We start from the raw sequence: 14164 nt of genomic DNA on the forward strand, positions 1-14164 counted from the left end.
TGGAAGTTCCTGAAAATCTTGAACCTCATCTTAAACCACCCAGCAACACACGGAAATGTGGGAATTTTTTTGTTTTTTAAATTTCTTTAGTACTTTTAAAATATTAAAAAATTTACTAAATCATTTCAAATTCTTCAATGGTACAGATTTTTATATTTTATAAGCTTGTAAAATACAAGGGTCGGGCTGGCAAATAACCCTTCCTTCTGCCCATCTGGTTAGCCTCAGACTCAGTCCTTTTCAGAACGAAGGCTACCAGTTCTTAATGAAATTAGTCTTTGCAAAAGGAAAATAAAAGACGTCTGCTTTGACAAACAGCTGCTCGGACACCCAGCATCTCTTGTGCAACCACATTTAGTCAATGGAGCAAAAGGAATTGAAACACCGGGCGATCGGAGCAGGCCACTGTTTTTAAAGACCCAACCCCAGCCTGGGGAAGACTCTGAAAGGCTCAGTCCATTGCGAGGCAAGCTCAGGCCCCTCCCTCTTCCCCATGGCCAGTCCACAGATAGGCAAGCTCAGGCTCCTCCCTCTTCCCCATGGCCAGTCCACAGATAGGCAAGCTCAGGCTCCTCCCTTTTCCCCGTGGCCAGTCCACTGATAGGCAAGCTCAGGCTCCTCCCTCTTCCTCATGGCCAGTCCACAGATAGGCAAGCTCAGGCTCCTCCCTCTTCCCCGTGGCCAGGTTGCACTCATTTTGGCTATGTGGCAGGGCTGTCCCTGCTGTCTGCTTCTTGGGCGTCAGAACTCATGAGGACAACCAATGAAGAGCAAACCACGGGGAAACCCACGTAAAATGAGCAAAGCGTGTGATCCAGGCTGCGCACACAGATTTTCACCCTTTTCAGTCGGTCAAATGAGACCCATAGGTGAAGAGCAGGGCCAACGGCATCTCATCGGCAGGGATGAGAGAGAGGCTGCACCAGAGCTCTCCGTTGGACACTCGAGAGCATACGGGCCACAGGTGACGGCTTGGAGTGCAGCAAAAGCAGGGAAAATGCATCCCAGTGCCCTGCAGACAGCCGGTGAGCCTGAACAAGTCACTCAAGTCAGCATGGTCCCTCAACTGTAAAAAGGGGAACAGTAGTGTATTCTGTTTATTTCCACCAACGCATTGATGCTGAGCCGAGCCCTGTCACCCACCTTTCAAGTAACCTGTCGGCATGGCCCCGTGAGTTCTTATGAGCAGGAGTGCCATGAGTCATTTACAGCTGCAGACTCCATTGCCACTGTGAGATGCCCCAGAGGTCTTTTCCTCTGACACGGTGACCACAACGATTTTAGAACCGGTAGTACCCCTTGCCCCAGTATCTGAGTGATGGAAGGAACCACCACCCCATCAACTTGTGATGAATTTGTAATATGAACAAGAACTACAACACGTTTTAAGCTAACACTTGGGAGTTGGTGGGTGTCATAAAATAACACAGTGCCCTCTCAAACAACGCTAACAAACTCAGAAGACTCTGCTGGGAGCCAGACCGATCTAAGGCTCACTCAGAGCCCTGATGAAAGGGCAGCGAGATCGCTAGATCTGTCCTTGCCCAGGGGTAGACTTGGCAAAGTCCAGTCTGGGACTGGGGACAGGGCCTCAAAGGAGGTAAGGTTTTGGGTCCTGGGAACCTGGCTTTTTCCTCTGCAGAGGCCAGAGTTGTCAGTCCCAAGGCCACTGTGTGCTCCGTCTGTAACACACTTGAGATAGCCCGTCCTTTTGTGGAATGTTGCTTACTTAGCTTCCTGCTGACTTCATCTCACTGTGCGATAGCTCTCCGCTGACTCTGCCCCATTCCCCGCTGCAAACTGTATCTAAGATGCTGTACTTCTTAATAAACTCGCTCGGCATAAGGCACAGCTTGTGCAAGAACTCCTGACCCCAGCTTTCTGGTCTCCTTCGCTGATTCCCTGGTCCTCCCACTCAGGAACCTGTCACCTGCTGCGGGATGTCTTTCTGTACGCTGTATGTGTTGCTCTGATTGGTTGATAAATACAGCTGTTGGGCCAATGGCGGGGCAGAATAAGGTTAGGCAGGACATTCTGACTGAAGAGCAGGGAGAAGAAAGGAGAGTGAGGGGAGAAGTCAGTCACCACTGAAGGAGCAACAAGATACCGGCAGACCAGTAACGCCACAGCCGCGTGGTAACATATAGATTAATAGGAATGGGTTAATTTAAGTTCTAAGAGCTAGCTAGCAAGAAGCTGAAGCCATGGGCCATACAGTTTATAATTAATATAAGCCTCTGAGTGGTTATTTTATAAGTGGCTGCAGACTGCGGGTGGGAGAGATTTGTCCGGACCTAAGGGCCGGCGCTGGGCCAGAGAAACTTCCGTGTCTACAGTCACCGAAGAACCTGCTGGTCCAGGTCAAGACTTAAGTTCTTGAACTCATTTTGTGTGTCGCTTTCCTTCATTTAATCCACCAGCACTCACTAAGCAAGGAGTAGAGCCAGGCACTGCGCTGGGTGCTTCTGTCCGGTACACAAGCCTTACCGTTAGCCACCCTGTCCTCACGGGCATTCAGCCAGTGCACCCGGAAGAACTGGCCACTAGCGTTCAGCTTACATGCTGTTGTGATGAGAAGCAACATGTTAAGATACCGGTAAGCCACGAGCCACGTGGCAACTTATAGATTAATAGGAATGGGTTAATTTAAGATGTAAGATCTAGACAGCAAGAAGCCTGAGCCATTAGGCCAAACAGTTTAAATAATATAAGCGTCTGTGTGTTTATTTGAGTCTGAGGGCCACGAGAGCCAGGCAGGAACAGGATAACTTCAGCTACATGCTGTTCTTGGGCACTAGACTAAGACAGGAAGTAGAGGTCTAAGGAACTGAAACTGCCCCCCCCCCCCCCCCCCGAGAGATGCTCAGTGGTTAAGAGCACTAGCTACTCTTCCAGAGGACCTGGGTTCAATTCCCAGCACTCACATGGGGGCTCACAACTGCCTGTAACTCCAGTTCCAGGGGACCTGACACCCTCTTCTGACCTCTGAGAGCACCAGGCACACACTTTGTGCACAGAAATCTATACAGGGAAGGCTCATACACAGAAAATTTAAAACATTTTTTAAAGAAACTGAAACTTACCTGCATGCATACCCTCTATGGCCCCCAAACATGTTTTCTGTTCTTATGGTGCCTCTGCTTATGGTGGACTCTACCTTCAAACCCCTTTATGACTCTGCTTAAAGTGGATTCTAGTATCAACTTTCAACTGGGCGCATGGGACACATCTGTAATCACACGGGAGGCTGAAGCAAGAAGATTACAGGTTTAAGGCTAGCCTGGGCTACCCAGCAAGGTGCTGTCTCAAAAATATAAAATAAAACAAAAATCCATTTGTCTTACTAGATTATGTCTAAATGCTGATTTCTGTGAGGATTTCCCCCAGGTATGAGGAAATCTATACATTGTTCTGGGGTTAGGAGAGGGACTGGGGGTCCAGGTCTTACTCTGTTGCCCAGACTTGCCTCCAACTCCTGGACTCAGTGGTCCCCACCTCAGCCCTCCCTTGCCCACCCCACTCCCTCACCTTTCAGTCCCAGTGATCACAGTGATGATCAGTGCATGAGAAGGAAGAGCTGAAAGACACGTGTCAAACACCGCTGCATTTTATTTCCAGGGTTGGACTCTCAGGGCCTCACAGACACCAGGCAAGATTCTATCATGTGACTGACACCCCCAAACCAACACTTAATTTTTGTTAAACAGGGACGAGGCTTCAAGGCAACAGCAGGTCCCTGCTGACGTTGCCCATCTAGTTTTCTGGCGGTGGACGTTGTGTCCAGAAGAGCCACACACCACCAAACGCGAGAGAACTGAAAAAAAAAAAAAAAAAAAAAAAAAAAAGGTGAGGTTTAAGATAAAGATCCCCGGAGCTAAGCAGCAGCAAGGATCTTCAACTTCAGTATCAGGACCTCCCGCCACCCCCACCCCACAGATCCTGAACTTGGTCCTGAGTTCTGCACTCGATGCAGAGATCACCACCAGGAGGGGTACGGCCAGGCCTCAGCTTTTCCTCTGCTTTCCTAGAACCACGGCTGACAGTCTCCGACCTGGACCCCCAAGCTTTGTTCACTCCTCCTCCACCCAGGTCTTTGTGGCACCATTGAGGAGCCATGAATCAGTCATGGAGAGACTTGGGACCTAAGACGAAGGCCAGGGAGACGGCCCAGTGGACAGGGCTGGCCCAGCTGGCATCCCGGGGCCTCCCATCTACCTCAAAGAAAGGGAACAAAGGAGAAAATTGAGAAAGCAACAGCCCAAGGACTGGAAAGAGATTTTCCGGGCAGGGCACTGCTGACGTGTCTGGCGTGGGAGGGACAGGCTACGGTGTGGGTGATGGGGTGCAGCCACGCAGGCTGGAGGACATGTCAAAGGGGGATTCAGGGAGGGTGAACCTGAGAGGGGTCAGGAGAAGTGGAGCGTGAATATGACCAAATGTGTACAATTCTCAAGGAATTAATTAAAATAGTACGTTTTAATTTATTTTCAAGAGAGGGTCTCACCTGCTGTGTAGACCAGGCTGGCCTTGAACTCACAGAGATCTGCCTGTATCTACACCCCCCACCCCACCCCCAACTGCTTGGATTAAAGGCACACCCAACTATTTTTTTTTAAATGGTTTCAGGGAACTTGCCGCACAAAGTCAAAGCTGGTTTCATAATAAAAGTATTACTGTGTAGAAACCTGGGAAATGGTTTGTACCTTTAACTTATGAAATAAGCACTCGTGGGCCAGCAAGATGGCTTAGAGGATAAAGGAACTTGTTGCCTTTATCAGTTCCATTCCTGGAACCCACATGGCAGAAAGAGAGAGAAACAGCTCCCTCAGGATGTCCTCTGGCCTCCCACACATGTGCCATGACACATACACCCACACCATACACACACACACACACACACACACACACACACACACATACACACACACACACACACACACACACACAGACATGTTCAAAAAGAAAAAGAAGTCAGTGCTCGTGACATGAGAGATGCAAGATGGCAGCTTATAAACAACCCATGTGTCCAATCAGGAAGATTCTAGTTACAAAGGCCTTGCCAGAAACCCTCTGTTCACCTATTATTAAAGCGCTCGTCACACTGCAGTGTGATGGGCCGCTGGCTGCTCTCTCCTGGACACACATACTTGTCACTGCCCGTGGGAAGGTGCCTCAGCCCAGGTGTGGTCTTCCATACAATCCCACAAGCCAGAGCAGACCTCCCCAGGGGCTTGCCGCAGGAGAAACAGCCCGACACTCGGGTAACAAGAAAGGATGGCCCAGTTACCGACTTTAGTGACTTACTCTGGGGCAGCTTCCCTGCGTACCGGTAATTAGAGGCTCCCCTCGGATCCCAGTGCTCCCGGGAGGGAAGAGGTTAATGTTCTCAGAAGAACCCATTCCACGCTAAGCTGTCCGCATGCACAGATTTATGCAGGGAAGGTTATTGTTGAGATCTGAAGCCATTTTTCTCCAGTGAGAGCTAGGAGCCCAGCGCTTACAGTAGAAGGCAGGGCCAGCTCATAAATCTGCAGTGCCCGGGCCTCTGAACGGCCCCTCTTATTGGCAAAGCGATGGATGCTCTGCCACGGAGGCTGCAAAGAAGCCGTTCATCACTATCTCATTTGGAGACTTGACACGGAAATGGAGCTAGCCCAGCTCACAGTTCTGGGCATGGCCCAGGGGTGCCAGCTCTGTGTAGGCCAGGTTGGGGAATCACTTCCTGGACCCCCCGCACCAACTCTCTGGAGGGTTATAGCACCAGAGTTAGTGTGTCTAGCTCCTTGGCTGTGAAATGTAGAAAGAGCCTTAAGTCTCTGCTCTGGAGTCAGTCAACAGAGCCCTCACGAGCTTGATGTCGGGTAACTTAGGCCAAGGACACAGGCAAAGGATCCCTGTGCTCTCTCTGTCCCTCTCTAGCTGGACTCAGAGTTTCTCATTCTGAGAGATGTGTACCTCTGGGGCATCACTGTGTCCCACTGAACAGCCTAGACCGTCCCCTTTCCCAAGCCGTGGGATGTGGACTACTCCTTCGGAAGCGAGTAACTAGCCGCTGTACTCACCTTCAGAACACAGTCCAAACAAGCCCGTCCTGTGAAGCCTTGGTCATTCCCTCCTGTGCCCTACAGGGCTCAGCTGACCACCTACCTCAGTAACTACTCTTTCATACCATGTTGTGTGACCTGTTAGGCTGGATCAACCCATCAGACTGAGGATCCTTGAGGCAGAGACAAGATCTGCTTTCTAAGTCTCACAGAACCTCCTCAGTGCGTATATGAGTAGTAATGAGCTCAGCATAGAAACCATCATCCTTGTATGCCTTCATCTCACAAGTGCTGGCTCACCCTCCCAACATGCACCAGTCGTCTGTGCTGTTCAAGCCAGCCAGGCCAAGCCCTACAGAGGCCAAGTCAACGAAGATTCCGTCCAACTCCCGAGAACTTTGGCTTAAGGAAGGGACCTGCCCTGCCAAGACCTTCTTCATTAACATTAGAAGAGTCCATCTGCAGATTACCTGAATGAGCGAGGAAGTCATGATACAAACAAGCCACTGTGTGTTCATGCTAAAGTAAGAGGCTCCACACCAACCCACTGAAGAGTGAAAAGAAAATACTAGAACTTCTATTTATATTTCTTCAAAAACTTCAGTTTTGACAGTTACCATACAGCAATAGTTTCGTTTTACGACCTGATCTTTTCTTTTTGCTATCTTTCAAATGTTCCTCTTGACTAAAGGTTTAATTTCTTTCATAACATAAGTATGTAAATGGGGCTGGAGAGATGGCTCAGCGGTTAATCACACTGGCTCTTCTTCCAGAGGTCCTGAGTTCAATTCCCAGCAACCATATGGTGGCTCACTACCATCTGTAATGAGATCTGGCGCCCTCTTCTGGCCTGCAGCCATATATGCAGGCAGAACACTATACGTAATAAATAAATAAATAAATAAATAAATAAATAAATCTTAAAAAAAAATAAGTATGTAAATGCCATTGATCACACATTCATCTCTGTCTCTCTAGGAGAGGAGAGAGAAAAAAGTGGGAGATCTTCCACCTTGGTTTGTCATCTGGAAGAAGACAGCACAGTGTCGATAGGAAAGTCACCCAAGTGTGGAGAAGCTCAACGAACTTCGAAAACTCAAGAAACAGACAAAAACGGTAAGTGTCGATTCCCAGCCTTCCTTACCCGTTCACTAATGTGTGTTACTCTGTAAAACTCAAATATAGGTGGAGACCCAGGTGCTTGGCATGAGAAACTGCATCCTAACTAATTATTGCCCTTCCCTGCCAAAGCTCACCATGGAGTGTATATGATAACGGACTTGCTTAGCTTGTACAAGGCTCTGGGTTCAATCCTCACCCAGAGGAAGTGGGGGAAGGCATACTGGGCATGATGACACACAGCTGTAATGCCAGCATTTGAAAACCAGAGGCAGCAGGATGAGGAGCAAGAATTCAAGGTCATCCTTGGCTACGCAGTGAATTGGAGGCTAGCCTGGGCTACATGGGAACTAGTCAACCAAAAAAACGGCTCAGCCTTGGTCCACTAAGGAGGAAGAACAGGAAGCAAAGCCTATGTTATGACGCTGGATCTTTTCCTTGCACTCTAACCCACTCAGCTAACATTCATGGAGGGAGAACCTCAGAGGCCCTGAAGAAATGAGGCAGAAAAATTCAGAAGCTTTTAGAGACTCCAGGAGGTCATTCAAGAGATCACAACACGGGTTTCAGAGGCCAGCCTGAGAAGTCACAGAGATACGGAAAAATCACTGGGACAGTTAAGAAATGAAGAAACCCTCCTGTGCCACTGGAAAGTACACAGGAAGTAGAGAAGGTAAGTATAATGACAGCAGAGACTCCATTGCCCGGGATCTAAGAGCCCACGCTTCCCAGCTCTGCAGGGAGACAGGATGTGGACTTCAAAATGCAATCTTCAACAACAGAAACACACCCACACGAAGGTGTGCAGAAAGACACAGGGTCTAGCCTCCTGTTCTTCATGCTAACGCAGAGCTGATGCTCCTGCCCGTTTGTAACGTACCACACGAGATGAAAACTGCGTTCCCTGTTAGCTGGATTTGGCTGCCGCGACTGTCTGGTTGGGAGTGGCTGTAGTCGTTGGGAGATGATCCATCTCTGGGGCGTCAAAGAAGTAAGCCTGCCAGAAAAGAGAGACAGCAGGAAGCCAGGTGAGCATTCTTCCAGGAGCCACGTTGACAGTCTTCGGGGGTCCCCTCCCCCGTCACATCTGTCATCACACCAAACTGCAGCCACCGGTCTGTATGTCTGTCTATCTCACTCAACCTTTTAAAGCTTAGTTCCCGTTCACTGGGTGCGCTATGTTGTACGCCTGAATCTTCCCAACGCCCTTGAGGGGCCGTTACAGTGAGCCCCACCTGACAGGTGCAGATACCGAGGCTCACAGAGACTTGGATCATCCGCAGGCACGGAGGAGCAGCGAAGCCAGGGCTCACAGCTGTGCTCACCTGACTCCAAAGCTCACCTCTGCAACTACTGGGTCACACGGGGACTGTGTTCCCTGCGTCTCATCGGGGTTGGCATGAGAGTAAGCAGCCAGGGGCTTAGGAGCCGACTGTTGCTAAACCAGCTGGTTGACGAGAGATGCAGGGACCTTGAAAAGAAAGGGCTGGGCAAGCTTCACTCCCTAGTACTTGGAAATGAAGAGCGTGAGGAGCGCTTCCACTCACCACCCGGGTTAGCTGTCAGGAATCGGGAGGTGGTGGGAGAGAGGAGGCAGCAAAGATCTTCCCTCCTGCCTCGAGGTCCGAGGATGCTAGCGTTAGCCCCAAAAAACACCCATCTTGTTAGCCTTGAGCTTTCCTTCAAAGGGAAGGGGAAACTGTTACTATACCAAGGGCTACCGGGGGCTCAGGATGCCCTTGGCATTGGTGGCTCGGGAAGGTGCAAAGGTTAAAAAAGGTAAGAACTCTTTGCAGCAGCTCTGCCCTTATTGAGCCAGAAGAGGGCGCCAACACGACATGCTCGGGTTTCCCAGACAGTTCCAACCTTGACACTCCGAACAGATCTCGTTGCCTTATCCCATATATTCCTTCTAGCTTATCACGTCCCCAGGACAAACCTACTTTTAAAGGCTTTTCTTATAGCTGTTTTCTGGCACAAAGAGAGGAAATTCCTCTGTTTGGGGGACATGAGTGAGTCAGAGGCCAGGGTATGCTATCCTGGGCTCCTCAGGACCTCTTCCAGGAGCACTGAGTAGGTCAGCAAGGGAAGGAATGATTTCTCCCGGCCACTGGAGGAAACCCTCCTCAGGATTATCTGAGCCTCGGGGCTGGATGGCCCAGGTCCCTCATCGGCACTAGCCACTGTCACTGTGGCTCCAGAACGGCCTCCCTACCTCTTCCGTTTTGTCTATAAAAAGGTTGATAAGACGGTCTCTAAAAGGCACTCTCTTCTAGTGTCTACACAGCCTGTGATCTGACAGTGTCTGTGCCCGGCCCAGCCCATCCTGAGGCACTGTGGGCCAGGAGGCTCCGGTCTCTCTGAGGGCACCAGTACTCATTCAAACGTAGGCTTGTCGGCTCTCGAACACCCCACCGAGGACCCACCCTCTGGATGCTTCCTCCGCTGCCCCTGCCAGGTGTGTGTGGAGATCACTTTCAAGACAAGTCCTGGGGGAACCTCAGCGGGTGTGGGGCCGCCACACACACATCACTGCACTCAGACAAAAACACCAGCCCGGGTTTCCCAAGGGAAAGTGAGACGGCCAGGCTAGGCTGTCTGGTTCAGCTGGTACCCCTCAGCCCAAGTGACTCCAGCCAACTCCTGCTCCCACTTTCAATAATAATGATGTCTTCTGGTTCCATGAAGAGATATAGTTTTCTTTCTCTCCTTTTCTGTCTATGTGTGTCTATGTGCATGTTCTCCTGTATGTGGTGTGTAGGGACACGTGAACATGTGTGTGCAGGTCAGAGCCCAAGCTCAGGTTTATTCCTCTGGCACTCTCCTCCTCCCCTTTCAAAAAGACACAAGGTCTCTCACTAATTTAGAACTCAACAAGTAGGCTAAGCTGCCTGACAGTGAGCTTCGGGGACCCACCTGTCTCCATTCCCCCAGGTCTGGGATCCCACGCCCAGCTCTTTTTAAATGGGTTCTGGGGACTGAACTGGGTCCTCTGGGAGCGCCTTGTCAACTGAGCCATCCTCCCAGCAGCTCCTTGTTCATAAGTCAGGGTCTTGCTGTAGACCTCCGAATGGCATAGAGCTCACTGTGAGGCCCAGGCAGGCCACACGCTGGTGGCCCTCTTCTTGTCTCAGCCTCCCAGGTACTGGGATGACAGATGTGAGCCACCAGACCCAGCTAATTTGTCATAATTCTCATGTTGCATAGCTCATCCAGTCCTCCCAACCAGGCAGACAATGCTATGATGTGCATGATCGGCCCCTTTACCTACGGGAAGAGAAAGGAGTCCAGAGTAGGGAAATGACCAAAGCCGGGGTGGGTGAGCAGGACTGGATCCTTGGCTTCCTCTCTTCTGATGACCCCTCCCCCAGAAGAGAGACGCCATGTCCAACACAGGGCCCTGGCTCAACATCTGACCACTGAGGGCTCCCTCCCTCTGTCCAGAACACAGCAACTTCTCCACCACAAGGGCCCCTCTCCTGGTGGACACCTCTGCCCACAGTCCAAGGCGCCCGGATCAGGAGACTTTCAGAGCTGAGTGGAATGTGCCTTCCTCCTACCTCTGCCTCTCCACCACCTTTGCCAAGTGAAGAGTCCAGGTCACACAGATGGCCCAGGGAGAGGACCAACCAAGGCCAGGGTCACAGTGTGAAACAAGAGCCCTACTCAATTTATGAGCTGTGTGACCTTGGGTCACTCCTGGGAGAGCATTAGGTTACAATTTGCAGCAGAGTGGCCCTGGGAACTTCTGCTGACGTCTTTGACTTGAAGAACCCTTCCCAGGAGAGGAGGGGTTTCCTGCCATGTGAAGGAACTGGTTTGCGCCTTCCATCAGGTGGGTCCTGGAGCTTGAACTCAGGTCATGAAGCTTGGCGGCAAGCATCTCTACCCACTAAGCCATCTCATCATTGGCTCTCTTCGAGAAAATTCTTGAGCAGCAAGATGGGCAGGAAAATTCCACCTTCAGCACCACTACCTGAGAAGGGAGTGTCTCGGGCAGTAAAAGACCCTGCAGGTCCTGGCACAGGTACCACAGACTTTTTTTTTTAGGTAAGGTCTGTCTGACCCCCAGCTCCTTATGTAGCTGAGGATGATGATGAAGTTTCCCTCCTCCTGCCTCTACTTCCCAAGCTAGAGAATTACAGGTGTGCACCACGACACCCAGTTTATGTGGTACAGGGAACAAACCCAGGACCCTGTGCAGGATAAGCGAGCACTGTATCAACAGAGCTATGCCCCAACCCCAAAATGGGTCCTTTCACCATTTAATTTGATTTGATTTGGGGTGTGTGTGTGTGTGTGTGTGTGTGTGTGTGTGATATGCAATGAGTGTGCAGATTCACAATACTATGTTCAAGTAGAAAACAGGGCGAGACATCACATACCTTCCACCTTATTGGTTTAAGATAGGATCCCTCACTGAAGTGGAAGTTTGCCATTCAGTAAGGCTGACGGGCCAGTGAGCTCCCAGGATCAACCTGTCTCCAACCCCTAACGATGGAGTCACAGGCACATGGAGTCATGCCCAGCTTCCCCCTGCCGCCCCAGTCAGGCAGGGTCTATGTAGCTCTAGCTGACCTGGAACTCACAGAGATCTGCTTGCCTCTGCCTCCCAAGAGCTGGGGCTGAAGGATGCATGCCACCATGTCCACATGCCTAGCTTTTTATGTGGGTGCTGGGAATTCAAATTCAGGTCCTCACACTTGTAGAGCAAGTGAGTTTACACATTAGGTCACATCCTCATCCCTCCAAAATGGATTTTTTAAAAATATTTATTTATTTATTATGTATACAGTGTTCTGCCTGCATGTATCTCTGCAGGCCAGAAGAGGGCACCAGATCTCATTACAGATGGTTTTCAGCCACCATGTGGTTGCTGGGACTTGAACTCAGGACCTCTGGAAGAGCAACCAGTGCTCTTAACCTCTGAGCCATCTCTCCAGCCCCGTTTGTTTGGTTTTTTTTTTTTTTTAATATTTATTTACTTCATGTGTAAAAGTGTTTTGCCTGCATGTATATATGTGTACTACGTGTGTGCCTGGAGCTCATGGAGGTCAGAAGAAGACATTGAATCCCCTGGAACTGAAGTTACAAATGGTTGTGACCTTCCCTGTGGGTGCTAAGAACTGAACCCAGGTCCTCTGCAAGAGCAGTCCATGCTCTGAAAGCTGAGTCATCTCTCCAGCCCCCTGAAATGTGTCCTTAATAATGACAATGACACTTCCTTGTAGTGGGTAGCCAGTTCAGCTTTGACCTGGAAGTACCACCCCCATTGAGGCTTCGGTAACTGTCATGCCTACAAGGCAGAGCCGAGAGAGGACCCTGAAGACCCAAGATCCTGATGGGCCGGCTCTCTTGGTTCCTGGATCTGCATGCTGGAGGTAGACAGAGCAGAGTTCTCCAGAGAACACTGCTGGACTGTGCTACACCTTTCTCAGACCCTGTAACCAATCCCTTTACTTGTAAGTTACCCCACAAAATAAACCTCCCTCTTAACTAAAAAATAAATAAATAAGTAAATAAATAAAATTTCTACCAGGCCTGCACGACTCAAAAGCATACGCTCCTCCTGAAAGGACACTCAGGCACACCCAACAGCCTTCAAATACTATGTGCCTTAGAAACAATCCACTTGTCTATAATTGACTCCAATCTTAAGCTTCCTACCCATGAAATCTTTTTTTTTTCCCCTTCATTCTAACCAGCCAGGAAACTTTAAATGTCCAACATCTATCTAGCCATGGACAGGAAACCAAAAAGGTAGCAGTTGGCAGAGTCCCCCATCCTGTTCCCCAGCCCTGTAGAGAGACATGTGGCCACTCATACCTCTTGGGCCAGACATTGAATCTTAACCACATCACAGACGCCAGGAAAGCCACATACTACAACCCAATCCTCACACCTTTGCCACCTTCCTTCCAGGACAGTCTTGATGTCTGGGTCACAGTGTCAGTTTTAAAAGAACCACAGTGGTTGGGTGGTGGTGATGCACGCCTTTAATCCAGCGCCTGGTCTACAGAGTGAGATCCAGGACAGCCAGGGCTACACAAAGAAACCCTGTCCGGAAAAAAAAAAGAGAGAGAGAGAGAGAGAGAGAGAGAGAGAGAGAGAGAGAGAGAGAGAGAGAGGAGGAGAGAGAGAGAGAGAGAGAGAGAGAGAGAGAGAGAGAGAGAGAAAGAGAGAGAGAGAGAGAAAGAAAGAAAGAAAAAGAAAGAAAGAAAGAAAGAAAGAAAGAAAGAAAGAAAGAAAGAAAGAAAGAAAGAAAGAAAGAAAGAGCTACTGAGTCTAACAGTTTGAGGATTTGGCCAAGTGTTGACATTTGTGTATGATACACACCCAGAGAGCTGGAGAGATGGTTCATCAGATAAAGATGCTTGCAGGGAAGGCTAATGGAACGAGCTTCATCTCCAGAACCCATGTGATGGAAATAGAGAACTGACTGACCTCCACATGCATGTGCCTACACTGGTACATCCACAAGAAATAAACGTTTAAAAGCACCCCACGAGGGCACAGTAAGGACATACCAAGCAGCCCACGGACAGCAGCACGTGAAGCAACACGATCGTTATAATGGTGGCCAAGGCGACACGCCGGTTATCCTCACGAACAGCTGGCCAAAATGTCATTGCCAGCACAGAGCCCGAGATGCCCAAGGCAATCATGACTAGGACCCAACGAACAACTCTCTGGGGAATGATCCACAGCACCTGGACAAGGCGAGAGCATGAGGGAGCGCTCAGAGGTGTCTGTTCATCCCCAGCACCTATGTCCACAAGCCCCTGAGCCGCTCAGCAGCGGGACATGAGCTGTCACGTGGCTTCGCAGAGCACCCCACCAGCATGCCAATGGATGGCCTAACCCAGGGCTCCCGACACAGCCAGAGCCCTTGCCTTCCCCGCACCCATTCATCCTGCACTTTACAATCAAAAGGAACCTCCAGGGACGTGGGAGCAGCAGGATGGAAATAACAAGGCCCCCGTGGAATACTCTGGTGAATC

General features: G+C 50.0%; 1 protein-coding gene across 2 annotated transcripts in view; it reads right to left on the reverse strand.

The window, feature by feature from the left end:
* Positions 1 to 3591: 3591 nt before the first annotated feature.
* Positions 3592 to 14164, reverse strand: part of Yipf1 (Yip1 domain family member 1) — a 30786-nt gene continuing 20213 nt past the window's right edge. For both annotated transcript variants that reach the window (XM_052717476.1, XM_052717477.1), the window contains 3 exons: positions 13691 to 13873; positions 8044 to 8160; positions 3592 to 3814 (listed from right to left, as the gene is read on the reverse strand). In XM_052717476.1, coding sequence (XP_052573436.1) covers positions 8071 to 8160; positions 13691 to 13873 — 273 coding nt within the window. In that variant the 3' untranslated portion in view covers positions 3592 to 3814; positions 8044 to 8070. The remainder of the gene's footprint in view (positions 3815 to 8043; positions 8161 to 13690; positions 13874 to 14164) is intronic.

The sequence above is a fragment of the Peromyscus californicus genome, unplaced genomic scaffold (genome assembly GCF_007827085.1).
Source record: "Peromyscus californicus insignis strain IS unplaced genomic scaffold, ASM782708v3 Scaffold_5__1_contigs__length_169319896, whole genome shotgun sequence".
Taxonomy (NCBI): Eukaryota; Metazoa; Chordata; class Mammalia; order Rodentia; family Cricetidae; genus Peromyscus; species Peromyscus californicus.